Raw genomic sequence first — 19959 nt, forward strand, 5'->3', positions numbered from 1 at the left:
GTGGGAAACCCGCCCCTCACCGTCTCAAAAAGTATGGAAAAGAGCAGAGTGCGTGGGGGCTGGGGTGACAAAGTAGGGCGGGGAGGGAGGCCACCTGCTCCCCAAGGAGGAAGGAGGCAACACGGGACGGAGAGAGGGCCACGTGTGGGCAGAGCAGAGGGACAGCCTCTGTGTGGCCTGGTCACTGCGGGTGAGGCAGCCGCCTCTAGAGGTCAGAAGCTCTGCTGAGGTCCCACAGCTGGCTCCAGAGATGGGAGCACAGCAGGTCTCCTGTGCAGAGAGCGCCCTCCCTCTTCTAGGGGCAACCCTGGAGCTCTCAGGCCAAGCACTGCACACAAGGGTGCCGGCCACGCCAGGTGGGCTCACCATAGACAGGTAGCACAGGTGCTGGCAGATCTGACACCTCCTCTCCGACGTCTCCAACTGCAGCCACTTTCGAGGCTTTTTCTTCCCGTCCGCCACCGTGCTGCTGCCGTCATGGCTGCCGTAGCGCGCGGAGGAGTGGAGGCCAGCCTCGAACAGCTGCCTGCGCTGCCGCAGCTCTGTATCCCTGCCAGACACGGGGGACGGCCCACGCCTTTAGTGACAGCTGGCCATGCTCACCAGCAGCAGGACATGCACTCCCCACCCCGGCCTCCCTCCAGCCCCACCCTCCTGTCAGAAGTGAGGCCTGCTCAGGGCTCAGAGCCCAGCTCACCTCGCCGGGTGCCTTAGTCTAAAGGTGAGTGGCAGCCCTGGCTGATGAGGCCACTCTGCGGGCAGACTTAGTAACGCAGGGACAAACACGTCACAATGCCTGCAAAACCACGGCCACCTAGTAAGGGCTTCTCCCTGTGTCCCAAGCCCAGGAGAGAGTCAAGAAACTATCACCAAAAGTTCAAAATTCATGTGCTCGCAACACAACCCAGAGCCTTGCTCCAGGATGGGAGAGGCACCGAGAACTACACGGTAGGGAAGAGAGAAGAGGGTTACACAGGCGCCACTCTGCTCAGCGTCCGCCCTGACCTGCTCCACACACACACACCCCCCACACACACACCACACACCGCCCCACACGCACACACCCACACCTACACACACCCACATCCACACCACACACCCCCCACAAAGGGGTTGGCAAGCAAATGGAGGGTGGAGGGCGGGGCAGCTATCCATGCCTTCCCCTAACTGGTGCAGAGCCAGGCTGTGGTGCAGTGGGTCAGCAAGTATGTGTCAGGGGTCGGGAGCCCCCCCTTGCAGTCAATCCTACAAAGAGGAGGAACCTCTTGGTGCTGGAGGTTTGGAGTCCAAACATCAAGAGGAAATTATTTTCTAAAAAAAAAAAAAATGTTAAAATAAAAACCACCACACCCTGAGCCTTTGCCCATCTGGAAAAGCATCATATGGGCCCTGCAGTGCCATGGGGCTCTACGGCTGCAGGCAGGGAGCGCTGTCTGCTCACCCTGGGCGTCTACCCGGCTAAGCCCCAGAAGGGCAGCCAGGTCAAGCTCTCTGATGTGGGCCCTGGGGGTGTCCCAGAACCCCGAGTCTGTTACCTGAGCTCATCCAGAAGGGCTGAGATGGTACTGAGAGTGGGCCCGTTTTCTTTTTTTGCTTCTGCTTGTGCAATCTGGTAGAGTAACTTCTCCATGGAGAATGGCTTAGCTATATGGCGACGCTTCATTTCCTGAAAGAGGAGTCACATCCCTTTAGGGTGGATTTTCATTACTAGGCAGCTGTCAAGGTTCTTCTTGGTGGAGGGGGCAGGCAGGCTGTCCGAATTTCTAAATCTTGAATTGCATTTGGATTAAAAACTCTTCAAAACTTTGCCTCCCTGTGAGAAAGGCACCACATACCAGGAGAAGTCACAGCACTTCGCCACTACAGAGGCAGCTGCCACTACCTCGTGACGGGTGGAGGTTCTCCGTCCCTTCAGTCTAAGCAATTACCTTAAGTATCTTCAGTACTTTTCCAGTACTGGAGGGTCTGTCAGTAACGGTCTCATCAAAACTCTTTGTGATACAAACAAATCCCTAATAACTTTTCATTCCTAGAAGACCTTTCAACCACCTCCTAAGAATTTCAAAGACATATCCCAAAAGGAACTATCTACAAATAGACACGCACATGCAGGGATGCTTCTGTGTGCACTCACGCACGGCACTCACATGGATGCGGGGGCAGCGAGCGGGAGGAGGCCGGCTCTGCTTACCTTGGCGGTCTCAAAGCCCATACTTGTCCACTGGGTGGTAGCAAAGTGCACGGTTTCAGACACGCTGTACCCACAGCACACTTTGGACACAAAGGATCCCGGGAAGCAGACGACAAACTGGCCACTCTGCTGCACGGTCCTGTGCACCTTGATCCCCTCTTTGCACAGCACCTCCGGGGAGATCTGGGGAGACAGGGCCAGGCTGAGGCACACCCCCTCCCTGTGCACGGGGACACCTGCAGTGTTCAGGTGAGGCATGCGCACCCTAAGAGGCCTGCTCTCAAGGAGACAAGATTGTTTTATGTGGAAAATAAAAAGGTGTCATTCATAACACAAGAAGGAGTTCTAAACTGCACTGGCCCAAGAGTGATGACAGGTTCATGCACAGCTGAGGACATGATGACCACACAGGCTCCTCTGTCCCCACCTGGCAATGCCAGGGGCTGGAAACGGGATAAGGTTACACAACCAGGAGGCTGCTGGGCTCATCTCCAGAGCCAAGTAGGCCACAGGCCCACAGGCTGGACTTACAAAGGAGTCCCCCGTCCATCTCTTCTCTAAGATGGACAGGCTGGACCAGCAGGGTCAGCAGAGGCCAGAGAAGCTGGTCAGAACACAGCCCAAAGCAGCACCTCCCAGGAACTCACCGGCCCCATGACTTCCTGAAAACAAGTGAAGAAGCCTTTGTGCCCATTCCTCTCACGTGCCCAGAGGTAGGAGCCACGGGCACAAGAAAACCCAGGGCCCACAGCAGCCCTCAACATGAACAAGCCCCAAAACAGATGCAAAGGCCGTGCAAAACCCCAGTGCCCTGTGCAATCTGATGGAAGGTCAGTTTGGCTTTTGTGTCTGAGGACCTTTCCCTTTGCACCCTGGGGATTTGTTTTGCTGTGTTCTCACTGCCTTTGAAAAGCAGGTTCATGGGAAACCATGTTCAAGTGCCTAGGAGGTCCTACAGTTCCTGCTGGAGGCGGCGGCTGAGTGGACGCACCATGACGTTGCTTTCCAGCATCTGCAGCCCTGGGGTGCCATTGGCTTGCAGCAGGGTGTGGACCACGTCTTCCAGCTTGTTCTCCTCCTCAGCAGGAATGCAATACCTGGGTCATTGAGAGACACAAGAGACAAGCATAGACTTGACAAGGGCCTCCTGCATGTACTGGGCCGCCCCCGTCACCCTCAGGGACCCGAGCACACAGGAGAGGTTCTGCTCCATGCCAGCAGGGATGGTGCGCTGGCCTGGCTGGGTGCCTGGTCACCACTGGCTCCCATTTCCCATGGCAACAGTGCCACATCCACCTAGCACACAGCCAAACCGCAGCGCAACGCGATGCAAGGTGCTCGTCTTTTATGCAGATCTGACCCACCTGGTGAGCCAAAAAGCCTTCAAACCAGAACCAGATGTTCACAAACCCCTATAAACCAGAACCAGACACGCTGCAGCCTCCACGGGCCTCTTCTGAGGCTCCAGCACTGCACCCTTCTGTTCAGAGAGCACCGCAGGAACAGGACGTGACAGTGTCCTGACAAGGAATATGTGGCGCCCTCGGCCCTCCAGCCAGGACAGTAAACCCTGCCCTCTACAAATGCACAGAGTTGGGGAAGAAGCCAGGCTCAGGCACATGCACCACCTCAAGGCCAACTCCTTGGCAGATACTGTGGCGAAGTGGGGGTGAGGGGATACCTAGCGGCCCCAGCATCTGCTCCCCACTGGGAGTTCATTATGTGTCAGGACCCAGCCTACCCGGCGTCAGGCACATACAAGCAGGCCACACAGGAGGATCAGGGCACACAGGACTGCGTCAGAGGGTGGCCTGGGGAAGTGGTAGCTCCCAGACCCTCCAGGGTATAACCGTGAGGCTGGCAGGGGTCCTCAAGTGTGAGAAAAGGTGAGAAGTACAGGTAGAAAGTAACCTACACGGCCTCCTCACGGCAATCACAGGGAGGGGAGGAGGTTCTGCCCGTGTCCTCGGTGTCCCAAGGAGCCCACCAAGGGCCACACTTCCACCACAACATGTGACGTCCCTGGTGCCAGGCGCACAGCATGAATGACGGGGACGTGAGAGGAGGCCCCCTGCAGCGCAGGGGTGCAGCGATGGCTGCCCTGCCCCTGGGCGTCTCAGGCTGTCTGAGGGGCTCCTCCCTGGACAAGAGGAGGACATCAGTGTGGAGAGGGGCCTGACAGGTCTTCAGGATGCTAAACCAGTGAAGCCATCAGCCACCACTAAAAACAAAGATGTGGGCCAGCAGCTCAGGGCAACACCGCCAGCCCCTCCCAACAGCCCCCGCCCCCCAGGTCCAGGTGCCCGCCTTTGCACAGCAGGCAGCGACTGCAGGCCCTAAGTGTCTGTGATGAAAACATTTCTCTCTGAGGCCAAATCCCGGTTTCAGTTGCTCAGTGAAGGCAACAGCCACATTTAAGAATGTTTTTTAAATGCTCATGTTATTTTCAATGCCAACATATTCTGTTACTGATTGGTAATTTAAATACAGGGTTTCTAACCTAAATCACATGTTTTAAGAAAAACTACACACCATCATGTTCTCTGATCCTACCCCTGCCTTTTCTTTCTCTCCCTCAATGAGGTTCCAGGGGTAAGTCTTCAAAAAGCCCACACAGGATATCACATTTTGCCATCTGTGACTCAACGTCAAGCCATAAGCAAACCCACATAAAAGAAACTTGGCCTCAGGCCACCAGTCTGGGGGTGACCCCAGGAACAGCAGGCCATGCACAGCCACAGCCAGTGTCACTCCCCGCAGGGAGTGGCTACACTCTTCTTCCAGAGGCAAAGGCACCTCTCGGGATTGTCCGGGCTGTCCCCTCCCCAGCTGTGGCCAGGCCTGGCTCAGCCCCAAGGTTCTTGTCAGTCCCCGCTCCACAGGCAACAGCTTGGGCTTCCCGGGCCCATCACTCTGGATCTGCAGGACGCTGTGCTCACCGTCCACGGCGCACAGACCCACGTGGGAAGGGAGGGCTCCTCATGTTGATGGCACCACTCACCAGAAAAGCCAAAACCAGGCGGCTGCAGCCGACGCTGGCTCCAAGGAGGGAGAACACGAGTCCTAAGACTTTGTTTATTTTAATAAAGAATGCTTAATCACCCCATTAGGGCAATAAACACAGTTAGCATGGCATGAACGGCATGCCGGTAAACGATCAGACGACAAGACATCTGATTATTTCTAGTCATTTCCCATCTGCCACCGTAAACAAAGACATCAAAGAGTCTAGCCTCGATCAGGGATGGGTACAGTGCGAGTCAGGATTACAGGCGGGGACCCAGAACACCTCGCCAGGCAACAGACTCCGCGGGGTACACAACGTGCGTCTCTCCACACGGCAGGAACGAGATTCCCAAGTCAACTCTACTCCCCGCAGAGCCACTCATAGATGAGGAAACACTGGCTCTCCAAAGAGGCTGAAAACAACCAATCATGAAATGCCACCGTTCATATTCAGTTCATAGAGGGCTGACGACACAGTCACTACTACTGGTTAACTTTGTGTGGCGCTTTTACTACTGTTCCTTAACCCTAAGGTGAAAATAACTCTTGGAAATCCGCAAGAAAAAGTGACTAATCCATAACAAAACAAAACAAACAAACAAAAACAGACATAAGCAGGTAATTCAGAAAAGGGAACTTAAATGGCCACTAAGCACATGAAAAGTTTGCTCGTCATCAGAGTGTTACAACATTCGCCAGCACGCCAACTCTCCAGCACCTTCCAAGAGAGGGAGGCGATCCCAGCCCAAGGCCTCGGCAGGGAACACAGGACAGGCCTGAACACAGAGAAGCAAGTTCTCAAGCACGTGGAATCACCTGGACAAGAGGTTACCCGCAGGCCCCACTTAATGTGGTAACATGACTTTCTGCAGTCCCTCCCCTCCCACCCGTGGCCATGTACTCACCAAATGCAGTCAGCACCAGTGTGTAAGTAGTCAATGTATGGAAGGTGATTTTGGTCTCGAGACCAGCATGAGGTAGAAAAGACCATGCCAATATTTAGCCAGGGAATAGTCACTCCTAAAACAGCAAGAGTGAAAAGCGCGTTTTTAAAAGCTAGGCAACAACGTCTCAAAGGAACAATAAGTAAAATTCTCTTTCTTCTCCTAAAACAAGAAGCAAAAGAAATGGGACTCAAAGTCAGACAAAAGACAGTGAGCAGAAAGTACATGCTCCTTCCTGCTTCCTTTGCAGAAGTGAGAGAATATGAACACTGTTTCAAAACAGTAGCAGCACATCGGCCTCATGAGGAGGTGGCCACAGGAACCTGACCTGGTGAGGAATGCCGAGGAGCCAGCAGCCCCAAGCCTCAAGGTTCCTGTCACCAAACCCAAAAACCCCCATCAGGGTCAGAGGCAGAAAGTAAGAAAGCCCCTTCGTTGGTGAGGCCTCTGAGCAGGGTGAGTAGGGCACAGGGCTCCTTGGCTCAGCTCAGAAATGAGTCAGGTTCCAGGACCTGGTCAGGTTCCTAGTCGCCTTCCCCAAGGCCTGGGCCTTCACATTCATAGTGACCACAATCTCCATGACCCCTTGGTTTTCCCTAAAGCTTGCAAAGCATCCACCCATCTCTGATGAGCCTACTGACCACCTTGAGAATTATGATTTCAGCCTGCGGTAGTCTTAAGGAATTGTGACTTCGGCTTTGAAAGGAGCAATTTCAAAGTTCAAAGTTGGCCACTAAGCTTCTCCCAGCTCCAGACTCCGCCATGTGGTTCACCTTTCCACCTTTTCTACTGACTTCACCAACCATCATGCTAGTCCTTTCATTTCTAAAAAATCAATTTTCTTTTCTTTTTTTTTTTTTTTTTTTGTTGAGAAGGAGTCTCGCTTTGTCGCCCAGGCTGGAGTGCAGTGGCCGGATCTCAGCTCACTGCAAGCTCCGCCTCCCAGGTTTACGCCATTCTCCTGCCCCAGCCTCCCGAGTAGCTGGCACTACAGGCGCCCGCCACCTCGCCCGGCTAGTTTTTTGTATTTTTTAGTAGAGATGGGGGGTTTCACCGGATTAGCCAGGATGTTCTCCATCTCCTGACCTCATGATCCGCCCATCTTGGCCTCCCCAAGTGCTGGGATTACAGGCTTGAGCCACCGCGCCCGGCCTAAAAATCAATTTTCAATGTACATCCTGTATGCCTGAAGACCCCATCCCTCCCTGGCAGTGCTTAGAAGGGATTTCCCAGCCCTGATTCTCAGTGAGTAGGACTCATGGTCACAGCTGCCACAGGCAGGTGGCCACAGTCAGGCTTACCAGGCACAGCACCGAGGTGACGCAGGATGGACCCTGTGTTATTGGGGAGGACGGTGAGGTTCCATCCATGCCTGCCAAGGGGAAGACGAGGGACGTTACAGACTGGCGGGGGAAGGATGCAGTCACATCCCCAAGAACATGGACGAGAGAATCCCAGGTTACCTTGAAAAGGGCTCCGATTTTCCCACTGGGAATCCGCTGCCATGAGTGTTGGTGTCCACCTTGCCACAGTGCACCGCCACATGGCAGTCCTTCTCTTCCACTAGCCTCCAGTACTCTTGCTGCAGAGAACAGGAAAGGGCTGGTCAGCGCCCCTAAGGTGCTGCAGCCACAGAGCACAGTTCAACCCAACAAAACTGGGACACCAATGTCTGGTGCACACGCCTCTCAGAACAGACGCTCTCTTTGCAGAGTGTCTCCAGCAGGACACTAATGCAGAAGGCAATGACAGGTCACCTCCAAGCATATCCTCAAAATGCCAGAAAGCAGAGTCTCACCCATGTTATGCAATGTTATTCCCAACAGCCAAAAGGTGAAGCCACCACAGTATCCCATCTGCAGATGGATGAAAAAAATCTACTCCGTCCACACCATGACCTTGTAAAAGGATGTCAGTTCTCACGCGTGCTACAACATGATGAACCTGGAGGACATTATGCTAAGCACAGTAACTGCCAATTATAAAAAGCTTCCAAAGTGACTTAGGTTCCATCTAAACAAATATGGCGACAAAGAACGGGTCAGAACATGCTTTGACTGCAGGCAAGCAGCGGTGCCCAGGCTCCCTTGAGACAAGCCTCTCTGCGCAGTCACCTTCCACTTTGTTCTCAGTGATCACTCCAGAAGCACTAAGTCCTCTTTCCTCATCTCACAAGCCTCGGTAAAGCTGGAACCACATTTAGGGAAGAAGCCTAACTTATAAGCACCCAAATCATAGGGTCCAGTTAAGCTCAACGAAGTGCTACTAGCAATGCCGAAACCACTTTCCTCAATACTGCGTTGACTTCCACAAAGAGGGGTCCACCTGGCGGAGTCAAGACCTCCACAAATCAAGAGCGAATTCCACATTAAACGACTGGATTCCCTCAACAGACTCCCTGAGTGTCCAATCCTGCCATGCATTTGCTGAAACTGAGGGCGACCAGCTTCTGGGTCCGTAACGATGTGGGAAGGGAAGGGATGGGACTCCTCTCAGCTGGTGGCCAACTCCAGGGGCTGTGCACCGGCCTTTTGTGGAAGACAGAGCACAAGAAGCTAGGCAATCCAGGCCTGAGGTTTAAATTCCAGCGAATCTCTCCTTTGTGTTTAAATATTTACACACCCGCTAGAGCAAAATCCAGACTTTCAGAGGGAATTAATTCCTGAATGAGAGGCTGGAAAATGAGCTAAGCTTTCATGCACATTACGGATAGTAATAAACTTCTGCACCTCTGGGGAAATGCCCATAGCACACGTGTTGTTTGGCAACAAAGGCCTCTTCCCAGGTCCAATGCTCAGACCCAGAAAGCCAAGTTTCCTCCACCTGACATCTCTAACACAAACACAACGCATGCTCTGGAAGCAGCTGTGGCAGCCACACGTGTCCTAGACCAGGGTTCAGCTGACATCGTGGTTGGTGATGGGTGAGGCAGTGGCGGCTGCAGCATAGTAATCACAGCCACAGGTCGGGTGTCAGGCCACTGTGTGACATTCAATGGCCGCACCCAGTATACACAGGGTAGGCAGCTCCCGCACCTAAGTAGAGACCTAAGTCCTAAGACGGATAAAGACGGTGCTAAAGGTAAACCTCTAATTCCTCACACTAGGAAAGCAGGGTCGGGCCACAGGGCTGGACATCCTAAGCTCTGACAATCGCTTTCAGGAGGTGGGGCAGCAAGCGCCACCCAGGGAGGGTGACCAGCCGCCCTGGCCGGAGCAGGTTTGAAGGTCACATGTCCAAAACCTAGGCAAAACAAGATACCTGAACCCCCAGTGGTCAGCATGTACACATGGGACAAACCGACCCTGGATTTTATTTGAAAGAGGTGGCATTAAAGGAAAAAAAACAAAAACAAAAACTAACCGGCAGCAAAAGCCTGTCACACACCAAAAGATGAGGCTGTGGTCAACAAGTACCTCCTGTTCCCCGGTCAGCAGCTGCCCTGAACCAGTAATCCGGGTTTTGGTTTCTTTCCCTTTCCACGACCAAGCGCTGCTGAGAGCCCACCGACGTCAGCAGCTGGAAGTTCACACGGACTCAGCTGGGCACTGGCCGAGGGGAGGTAAATAAACAGATCCGGTCTCTGTCCTGCAGCGCCGCACACAAAAACTCCCCCTAATTGGTCTGGGCACAGAAGTGCTCACTGTCTTTCCAACCTCATACTAACTCAAAGAAGAGAGTTGGCAGAAGCACAAAAATGGCAATCTGCCAATCCCATTAAATAAAAAATAGAAGGAAGAAAAAGCACAACTGTGGTTTCAAGGGATTCCAAACATTCTCTTGCATAACAGACACACAGAGGATGGGGTGAGAAGCAGCCGGGTGAGCAAGTAGGAGGAGATGGTGACGGGGAGCAGGGGACGTGCCCAGAACCCACCCCCTGCACTCAGCAACTCCCCACCTTCATTATAGTGTTTCTGGCTTGTGAACAAGTTTAGATCAACCTAAGTTAAAACATTTGGCTGCCCTGGTGCACGCTCAACACAGAGGATGAACTCAGCCCCGTCTGAGTCCTTTCAGTTCACCGGGCTGCAGGGGTCAGGGCAGGACAAGCATGTCCTCCAGCTCGCCGAGTGGTTCCCACATCATGAGAGGCAACGTGAGGGGCCACTTCTCTCACCTCGATTTCGGCTGGTGCAGGCTCCTTGCTGAAACACATGCTCATGATATTCCTCGCTGTTCGATAAAAAGTTGTTAGAGAAACAGACCTTCCCTGAAACAAAACAAAAAAAGAGTAAAGCTTCAGAAGCAAAGCTGAGCCCTACTGCAAATGAGGCCACACACCTGTCATGGGCCGCTGCCCCTTGGCATCCCTGCGGCTGTGGGTCACCTGGTATCCTGAGTTAATGACAGGCAGAGGAGGCAGAAATACATTCTCTAAGAACCCACAGTGCTAAGAGGAACGGGAAGACTCCACCAAGGATCACCCCCATGAGGGCCAAATTGTTCTGCCAGGAACAGAGGCTGCCACCCAGAGGCCCCGAGCGGACGCACAGCGGAAACATGGAAGGCCCCTCCAAGGCCCTGCTGAAAAAGCAGCTTGCGCTGGAGGCAGAATCCCTCAGCTGACAAAGGCTGCTGCAGGCCAGTGAGGAAGCTATCAGCAGCTATGACCTGATGGAACGCATGACCAGGGATCCCACAGGAGAGAAGCTGGAGAGACAGAAATTGGGGTGACATCTACACCCTGCGAGTCCTTGCCATATTAATACCTGCCAAGGCAGCAGCCTTCACTGAAGTTACAACCTGGTCGCCGCCTTCCCACAGAACCACCTGCTGTCCCCTCCGCACCTCTTCTTCGATGCCCGTGTTTCCAATAACATCCAGAATGATTTGCTTGTTTTGATAAAATAGCTGAGTGTGTCAGTTTGGGAATCCGGAGTCAGCACCTTCTTTTACCCACCACACCAAATGTGGTGCGTTTTTCAGAGGGAAGCCGTCTTAAGACCCTTGCTATGATTTCTTTCTTGACCGGGAAAATTTATTACTTGAGTCCAGAAATATCTCCTGAGCACCTACTGTGTACTAGGCCAAATCCTAGGGGCTGGAGACAGAGCAGTGCCTGAAAAACTCATAACACCTCTGGGCCTCGTGGAGCTTCCATTCAGTCTGGGGAACACACAGGCCTCAACCACACAAATACGGGATGGGAGGTGCCGCCAGGTGTCATGTGGAGTGGGGGAGGGTGGTCAGGGAAGGCTTCCCTGCAGAGCGCTGGACACTGCAGCGTTCCTGTAGAAGTGACAGGGCCAGAACAGGGAGAAGCAGGTGCTTTGTGCCGTCAGGTCCACAGTCGCAGTCGGTATGGAGACACTGGCTTGTGCCTTTCTCTCCCGCAGCAAAGGAACTAGATGGGGTTCTAACTACAGGAACATACTTCCATGCGAATTCTAAGCCGCTCCCACTGGTTTGCTTCTTGTAACATAAAAAGGTAACTACAAGGAGGGACTGAATTTTGCACCAAGGCAGAGTGCAATGAGCGAAGGTGAGGATGACACCAGCACACAAAAGTCAGCAGCCAGGACATCAGTGCCACAGAGAGTTGTGCACGCAGGATCCCCACCCCGTGGGCACATGGCTGCCTGGGGGTGTCGCCATGGCCACCACGCAGAGCTCCACTATATTTCCATGATGAAATCTAGAAATATCCTTGACAGGGTGAGTTTTAAAAAATCCAAACCTCTTATTCGGATCAAACATATGCTCACAGAATTGGCCTTCTTCAGTAACAAGTAAAAACGCTGACAGTTTCTCATTTCACCAGTTGGCTATTCAGAGTCACAGGGGTGAGTGGCTTTACTTGACAAAGGCTTCTCAGTCAAACATTCAGGAAACACCAAATAAAATTCCCCAGAGCTTAAAGTCTCTGGGTCACACTTTCTCTTAAGAACATTTATGAAGTCAAATACAAGGCAGTTGTGTCTTGGCAGGCTGCATCCTGCAACCCCCACACTGCATTGCCACCAAGCAGCCTTACGCAATGGGAGAGGACACTCAGGTAAAAGGGACCCAAACCCGGTTCTCAGGGTCTCAGGTCAGAAAAACTGAGTATCTCTTTCCAGAGAAGTGTGCAAGTATATGAGATGCAGCCTGAGGCGGGTCTGCAGGGCCTGGACTTAAAGTGAAGCAGCAACGCCGGGGTCAAGTCAACTCTTCCTCTGTATTTCTGAGATGTGTGATGGAATCTGAAGCCCGCATTGCCTCAACTACAAGGCCAGGCCAGAGCCTGCAGTCAGGAAGTCGTGGGCACCTGAGGGTATGGGAGAGCTTAGCGATAACCAACAGCCAGTTCCCAACGCAGCAGAAACCCACCAGCCAGCCACATGCTCCCACCAGGCTCACGAGAGCTGGAGCAGAGAACACTTCCCTCCCAGCGAATCCAGAACTGGAACCACAGAGGACAAGCACGTGCCAGGCAATTCAGCAGAGACTTCAACTTAGCTGGGCTCGGCCAGCTGGGCCCCAGGTGCTCCGCTACCCACAGGCAGGCTGGAGATGGGAGGAAGCTCCGAGCCTTGCTTCAGAGCCAGGCCAGCTGGGAGGGCTGCCAAGAGGAGAGCCACGGACTCTGCCTCCCTTGCTTCTTGGAGGGGCGAGTCTCCTCAGGATGACTGTGCTGCAGTGAGACCTGGCGGAGATGGGGAAACGCTGCGCGTTTCAGTGTGCTGGTTTATCCCCAACTCTTCCCTCCACAGCGTGTGAATGGTGAGATTCATTTTGATGGCTTTATCAGGGATAGCCCTCCACAGAGAGGACCTGGCAACGCTGGGCTGGCAGTGAGGTGAGCAGATGGAAATGAGGAGGCAGAGAAAACAAGCGAGCAGTGTCCACTGAGGGTCCAGCCAGTGAAAAGTTCAGCTGGGTTTGGGCAGCTGTCAAGTACCAGGATGAGACAGAACTGGGGATGCAGGGAAACGAAGCACGCAGCCCTGGCATATCCCTGCACGCAACATGCACACGCAAGCCAGTTAATGAAAAGGAAACCCGAGGCCCTGGGCGGGCCGGAATAGACTCGTGGTGTCTTCGTGGAGTGGACTTCCTCTCCCTCACCGGGTCTCTTGCTGCCCACCTTGCATCGATGTTCCATCAATGCACCCAGAAGGCCCTCACTAGGTTCCTTGATATTGGACTTCCCAGGCTGTACAACCATGAGCCAATACATTTCCGTTCATTATGAATTCCCCAGTCTGTAGTATTTCAGCAGCACAAGTGGACTAAGTCAACACCCTCACCCAGCACAGTGGCCCGCCCCCTCCTTCATCACACTGGGGAACCAGAGAACGCGCCGTCCAGTGCACAGCATGCCCCACTTCCTCTCTCATTCCTCCCGCACTCCTGAAGCTGGGGTTGGCTGCTCTACGCAGGCCCCTACCTTATAGATGCACTTGTGGAAGTCATTGAGGACGCCTTTGTCCTCCTCCTCCTCCTTGATCACTTCTTTTTCCTGAGCGAAGAGTCGCCGCCGGCCGGTCTTCAGCTGGGCCTGGCCCACCTCCTTGAGCTTGCTGCGGAAGCCGTTCCTGGGGGCCACGCCATGGATGAGCCCATTCTTGGGCTCGAAGCGGGGCAGAGGGTGGAACTTGTGGTGGTCATTCTCTGTGTGGCCTTCCAGCGGTCCCTTGCGCTTCTCCAGGATCTCCTTCTCCATCAGCACTTCCTTCTCCAGCCGCCGGTGCTCCTCGGGGGACAGGGAGTCGTAGGAGAGCAGGTACTGGCAGTAGGCCTCCTGCAGCTTGGCCAGCCGGTCCTGGGCAGTTCTGGGGATGCGCAGCATGTCTGCTAGTTTGTTCCATTTTTTGAGGTCAGTCACTTGCTGCATTCCGCCCATCTCATTAATCAGCCGGAAAAAGCAGGCCAGGTCGAGCTCGCAGCCCCCTGGGACGGCGAAGGGGATAAAACGGGACAGTCAGTGAAAGGGACACAAACCAGATGTTCCTCATTCAACCTGTAATTCTTGAACTCCTACTATGAGCCAGGACTCTGACAGGCTCTGGGGAGACAGCGGCGAACAGTAGGCTTCCAGTCTACAGAGAGAGGGGCGTTACACAATGGTGGGTCACGGCTATCTGCTACAGCTACGTGGAACAAGGGGCTACCATTTTAGGTGGGGAGCATCTGAAGAGGCAGCATTTAAGCTGGGGCTTGGCTGGAAGAGGAAGCGAGCTAGCCAAACAGACATACAGGGAGGAACATCCCAGTGTGCCATGTACTGGCGCATGCCTTCTCACATGGAGGCAGGTGTCATGAGAAGACCAGCTCCCCAGTGAGGAGCGGGCAGGGGCCCTGGCTGCACCCACAGCCCAGCGTCACCTGGAATAGCTTTGACACATACTTGCTACCAACTCCCAAATCCCCTTCTAAAACTCCCAACACCCACCCACCCACTCACTCACACAAAGTTAGTTTATTTTCAATCCTGCCGGATTTCCAGAGCAAAGAGCAACACCCACATGAGGACACAGGGCAGTACATCTGCGCCTTAGCCTCATCCCTCGCCCATCCAGACAGTGGCTGCTTCCCAGTGCGTCAGCTGGTGCTCAGTGCCCTTCCTGATCAGGTCCCAGAGCAGTGCAAATGCGCATCAACCCTGGACAGGTTTTAATGCATGCCCAGTGGCTTTTCTAGATGGGAATGGAAAAAACAACCTCCGTCGGGCCAAATAAAGAAAGGGGGGCGGGAGGGATTTTCCAAAATAATCATCAACAAAATGCTAAACAAAGTATAAGTTAATAACGTTTTAAATCTTTAGAGTGAGGGGATATATTGTTTTTAAGTAATATTGTTTTTAAGTAATAAAAGGCAAAGTGTGCATGGATCCAGTCCAGGCAGGGTCCCTGCACACACCGAGCATGGCCGGACCCACCAGGTGAAGCGTCTGAACCACCTCGGCAGACAGAGCACACACAAGAGAGCGAGTTCCCGGCACATCAGCAAGACCAGGGATGGGACACAGAGCCTGAATTCCACTCACACTAAATGGCAGGACAGTGGGCTGATGCGGTTGTGGAGAACAGGGGGGTGGGGGGTAACATCAATGAGGAAACTGTCCCCAGCCTTGACAGGAGGGACCTAAGACCTGAGACTCTACAACTCACTCCAGGTCCCACAGACTCCCAGAGTCACAGGTGGGACTCAAATTGGGTCTCTGGCTGACAATCGGGAGTTCTTCCCTCGAGGGCAGGTGGGCCCGGTCTCAACTTACAGAGGTAGGCACCAAAACCAGTCCCCAACCAAAACAAGTCCTCCACCATACGCGTGACTCAGAACACGGGTCACAGAAGGGAGGAAATCCATACTTTCATATTTCACTCTAAGTAGATTATAATGCAAGAGCACCTGAAAATCATACAGCGCTTGCAAGAATTCTTCATGGAATCCTCACCCACTGCAATCATTCCCATTCAGGGCCTTGAGGCTGCTACATGGCCAAGCCCCTTCCCCACCCAACTCCCACCAGCGGCACAGTGGCTCCCTGGGGCCTACGGTGGAAGTGAACCTGCACAGAGGCAGAAGGCACATCCGCTGGGGTGGATTTCAGGCTATTACTTCAAAGTTATTAAGTTTCTAGCACTGTCAGATGGCTGAGCTCAGACCCCCAGCCCTGAGGTCTTGCTGGGTCGTAAGCAAGTCAGTACCCCTCGGACAGAGTGTCGGACGCCTTAGACTTCTGGGAGACGGCAACAAGCACAGCACAGCACAGTGAGGCACAGTATGGCTTCTGTGCCAGGGTACGAGAGTCAAGGGTAAAGAAAAACCTAAACAAAAGGGGCTGTTGCTACGATGTCAAGTGTGCTCTCGAGGCTCCATCATCCACCTAGCAGAGTAGGGAAACTCAGAATGTTTCCCTCCTGTCTGCAGGTCTCCAAAGGCAGGAGGACTCGGTACGGTTCCACCACTGACTCAGCCACCCTGTGTCCCAGGCAGTCACGGGGCATGGTCAGCGGGCGTGGGTGCATGCGTGTGCAGAGTCTGCCCCCTGCACTGCTGCCTATCACGTGCCATTCCCAACAGCAGAGCACAAACCAAGAACTCTTGCAAGTCAAGGTGACTGTTACTCAGACATCAGCCCTGGCAGGCACCTGCTGAGGGGAACCACAAAACCTCCATCCTGCCTGTAAGCCTATCTTCTTGCTGCCAAATCCCTGACACTTAAGTGATGGCTACAAGTCTCCATGCCTTTGAAAATTCAGGATCTCCAAAATGGAGGTATGGCCTGTTTCCTCCCATGGGTCTAGACTAATGGGGGTTGCAACCTTACCTGGATGCACCTCACGCCACAGAACCCACTTAGCCTTAACAGGGCAAGTTCATTCTCGCCCTGTGTCCCCAGTGCCAGGACTCAAGAGAGGATGGCAGGGAAGGAGAGCTATAGGGGAATCCAAGAGGAGGCTCTCTGCCTGCAACCCACACCGAGGAGCAAGGGTCTGCACGACAGCCCAAATATGCATTCGCTAAGGATCCACTGTGACAAGTTTGCAACAGCCCCAGCCAGAGCTGCACCTGGCTCAGAAAAAATGTCAATAGATCCCCTGACCTGTGGCCTTGACAACATCGCCAGAGAAACTGAAGCTCAAGGAAAAACAAAGAGGAGGAAGAGACAAGGCTGAGCAGGATAAAAAACGGCCTGCAGGACCCTAGAGGGCTATGGGCTGCATGGTGAACCCTCCAAATTCATATGTTGAAGCCCTGACCCCCAGTACCTCAGGACACGAATGAATCTGGAGACAGGGTCTTCAAAGGGGTAATTATGCTAGAATGAGGTCAGTAGGATGGGCCCTAATCCAAAGACACAGACACACACAGAGTTAGGATCCTGTGAGGACACAGGGAGAAAACAGCCATCCACAAGCCAAGGAGGGAGGCCCTGGGAGAAACCAACCCTGCCAGCCCCTAAACCTTGGGCTTCCAGCCTCCAGAACTGTGAGGAATGTCTGTTGTCAGTCCAACAGTCGGTGGCGCTTTGCAGTGGCAGTCTAGCAGAATCCAGAGGAGCAGCATTCCCCACTGACCCCCTGGCCCCTGCTCTGACTCCAGCAGTTGTGGGTGGAAGTTGACAGCCCAGGGGAAGCAAGGGGCCCATCCCAGATCCAAGCTCAATACCATTCTTGTCCTGCCACCAACACCCAGGACCTGGGAAGAAGGGCTGCAGGGGGAATGAGCTGAGAAGCCCACTACTCCCGAGACAGGGGAGCCGAACTGGAGCTTCTGCAAGGGAAGAGAACGTGAAGACTGTGAGGGAACTGCAGGGATCTGGGGCGGGCAGGCAGGCAGGCAGGCAGGCAGGCAGGCAGGCAGGCAGGCAGGGACCCCCCCACCCCCAGCCCAGACCTACCTATGAGCGGGAGCTCGTCCATGGTGATGCCCTGAGATTTGAGGTGCTTTTTGATGCAGGCCAGCCGCTGCACATTGGGGCCCCAGCGCCGGCCCAGCTTGTGGATGTGCTGAATCTGCGTGACAAACCGCATCTCGTCGTTGAGCTTGCACTCGGGCCGCCAGTCCGGAGGGGGGATCACCCTGCACATCCCGAACTTCTCCACCTGAGCGCGGACCGACTCGATGTAGATGAGCGGGTCGTGGAACTCCTTGGCGGAGGGCCTCAGGACGGGGATCTCGTCCATGGCCGCCCACCCGGCCTTGCCGCCGCCCTTCTCGGCCTTGCCCGAGTCCTGCGGCTTGTGCAAGGACTCCGGTTGCGAGGTAGAACGATTTTCACAGGAGGCGCCGTCCGCCTTGCCATGTGCTTGTCTGCCTGGCGCGCTCTTCCCGGCCGTGGCCCGCTTCGGCCGATTCCTCTCCAGACTGCGCTCCGGCACTTCCTTCTTCACGTGTCCGTTCAGCAGCCCTTTCTCGGCCGGGGCCTTCTTACCAGGGCCTTCCGTGGGGCCAGCCGCCCCTTTCATCTTCTTAGGGGGCGACTGCGGCTTCTCCGCCTGGTGTGCCTCTTCCAGTCTCCTCTTGGAGTTCCGCAGCCCCTCCCGCAGCTGCAGGCCCTCCCGCAGCTGCCGCCCCCCAACCTCCTTAGTGCATGACTTTGGGTTCAACCTGCCACTGACCTTGAGGCCATTGACGGCGGGCCCGGTGGACTTGGACGCCCCCCCGAGGGATAGCACCTGTTTGCGGGTTTTTGCATTGCTACTTTCAGTTTTCCCTGAGATTGTGTGGTTGACAGCGGAACTGGGCTTGTGGTGATTGGGTTTGGTGTCCTTGACCAGTTCTCTCTTGGCTTTGGTGTATGTGACAGCCCCCTTCGTCACCGTGGCAGTGTACTTCACAGTTTTGGATGGTGAAGGTCTGACCTCGCGCATCTTTTTGGCACTGGTTGCACCTGCACCCAGAGATGACATTCGAGTGACTCCGTTTACCTTAGAAACCTGTGGAGCAGCAGAAGCAGAGGCGGAAAAAAACACAGAATTAGTACCTGCCACGAAAACGACTGGCCCACCCGTGAGAAAGGGCCCTGGGTGCTGGGGATGAACAGAACCAGCAGCCTGTTTGTGATAAGAAGAGATATGGAAATACCAGCAAAGAGAAGCAAAATACACATCCAAGAATTAAGCAGCGATGTCCACTTTCAGAATCCACTATACACCTATCCTTCTTCACAAAAGTATGCAGCCTGCCCCAGGCACTTCCTAGCCGGGTTTCCTGTGTGTATTTTCACGTTCCCATGGCTCTTCCAGGAAATCTGGTGTTTCACAATGAAGACCTCCCCATGTGCCACACAATCACCTGTCCTGAGCTTCTAAGAGGTGAGGACAGCAAGATCCTACTTCCTTGGGGGAAGTGGAGACAGACACACACACATATCCCTGTTCTAAGAAAAGTCATGTCTGCTATTTCTGTGCTCCACATAGCAGCACAACCTGCCCACAGGATTTAGAAATCTATGTGGCTAAAAAAAGAAGGAAAACAAAAATACTATGGAAGGAAAAGAACAGCAGTACCCATGTGGTTTGGCTCCGGGTGGCAGGCCGGGCCCGGAGGTGTGGCTGCGAACTGTCAGCAGCTGCCGTCTGCTCTCCTTGTGGAGACAAGCCCTGGACAGAGCCAGGCTGGATGGAAGAGGGATGACCCGACCTCACTGGTGAGCAACATATGCCAACCCTCGTCTGCACACGTGCTTCCTATATTTTCCTACCCTTTACAAACTGTCCACATATTTTCCCACCCTGGACAAACTTTCCATTGGGTTCTATGGGACCTGGGCAAACAGAGGCAGTCTTACAGCTTGGATGCCATGGTAATCCTGCGACACACAAATGTCACAGAAAATGGGGAGTGACAATGGCAGACACCAGAAATGTACAGGCTTCAAACAAGAATGATGACGGGACCCCAATGGGCTGCTGCCAGACATGCTGGTTTTGAGGAGATGTCTTCTCTGTGTCACAATATAGCCACTGCCCCGTCACTTAACAACTTGGGCATTACTTTTCATCTATGATATGAGGTTAAAGTCAGGGACTTCAGGGTTTTATAACCACCACCATCTCCAAAGGAAGAAGCCTAAAAATCACACAATTACTGAGAAACACAGAACAGAAACACGAGCCCCCTCTTCTCCCCAACAGCCCCTGAGAGGAAGATGCCAGGGTCAGGGGAGCCTGCACTTCCTGGTCAGGAGAGCTGGCCTCACGCAGCGATGGCCAAGAGGGCACTGAAACACCAGTGCCACCACAAGGCTGTGCAGGCTGCCCTCACATGGGGACGAAGGTCCCCAGATGGCAGGTAATGAGTCTTAGTGACCTTTGTACTAAACCTAGGCCTGGCCCAGGAATAAGCAGTTACCTTAAGTGGGGGTGGGGCGTGGGATGAAAC

General features: G+C 53.9%; 1 protein-coding gene across 5 annotated transcripts in view; it reads right to left on the reverse strand.

Moving 5' to 3' along the window:
• Positions 1-19959, reverse strand: part of JARID2 (jumonji and AT-rich interaction domain containing 2) — a 284760-nt gene that overhangs the window by 8354 nt on the left and 256447 nt on the right. For all 5 annotated transcript variants that reach the window (XM_017874507.1, XM_017874509.1, XM_017874511.1 and 2 more), the window contains 10 exons: positions 17474-18512; positions 13514-14016; positions 10262-10354; positions 7605-7723; positions 7443-7513; positions 6103-6217; positions 3183-3288; positions 2192-2374; positions 1536-1666; positions 367-550 (listed from right to left, as the gene is read on the reverse strand). In XM_017874507.1, coding sequence (XP_017729996.1) covers positions 367-550; positions 1536-1666; positions 2192-2374; positions 3183-3288; positions 6103-6217; positions 7443-7513; positions 7605-7723; positions 10262-10354; positions 13514-14016; positions 17474-18512 — 2544 coding nt within the window. The remainder of the gene's footprint in view (positions 1-366; positions 551-1535; positions 1667-2191; positions 2375-3182; positions 3289-6102; positions 6218-7442; positions 7514-7604; positions 7724-10261; positions 10355-13513; positions 14017-17473; positions 18513-19959) is intronic.

Source organism: Rhinopithecus bieti, unplaced genomic scaffold (genome assembly GCF_001698545.2).
Source record: "Rhinopithecus bieti isolate Rb0 unplaced genomic scaffold, ASM169854v2 scaffold_7684, whole genome shotgun sequence".
Classification (NCBI taxonomy): domain Eukaryota; kingdom Metazoa; phylum Chordata; class Mammalia; order Primates; family Cercopithecidae; genus Rhinopithecus; species Rhinopithecus bieti.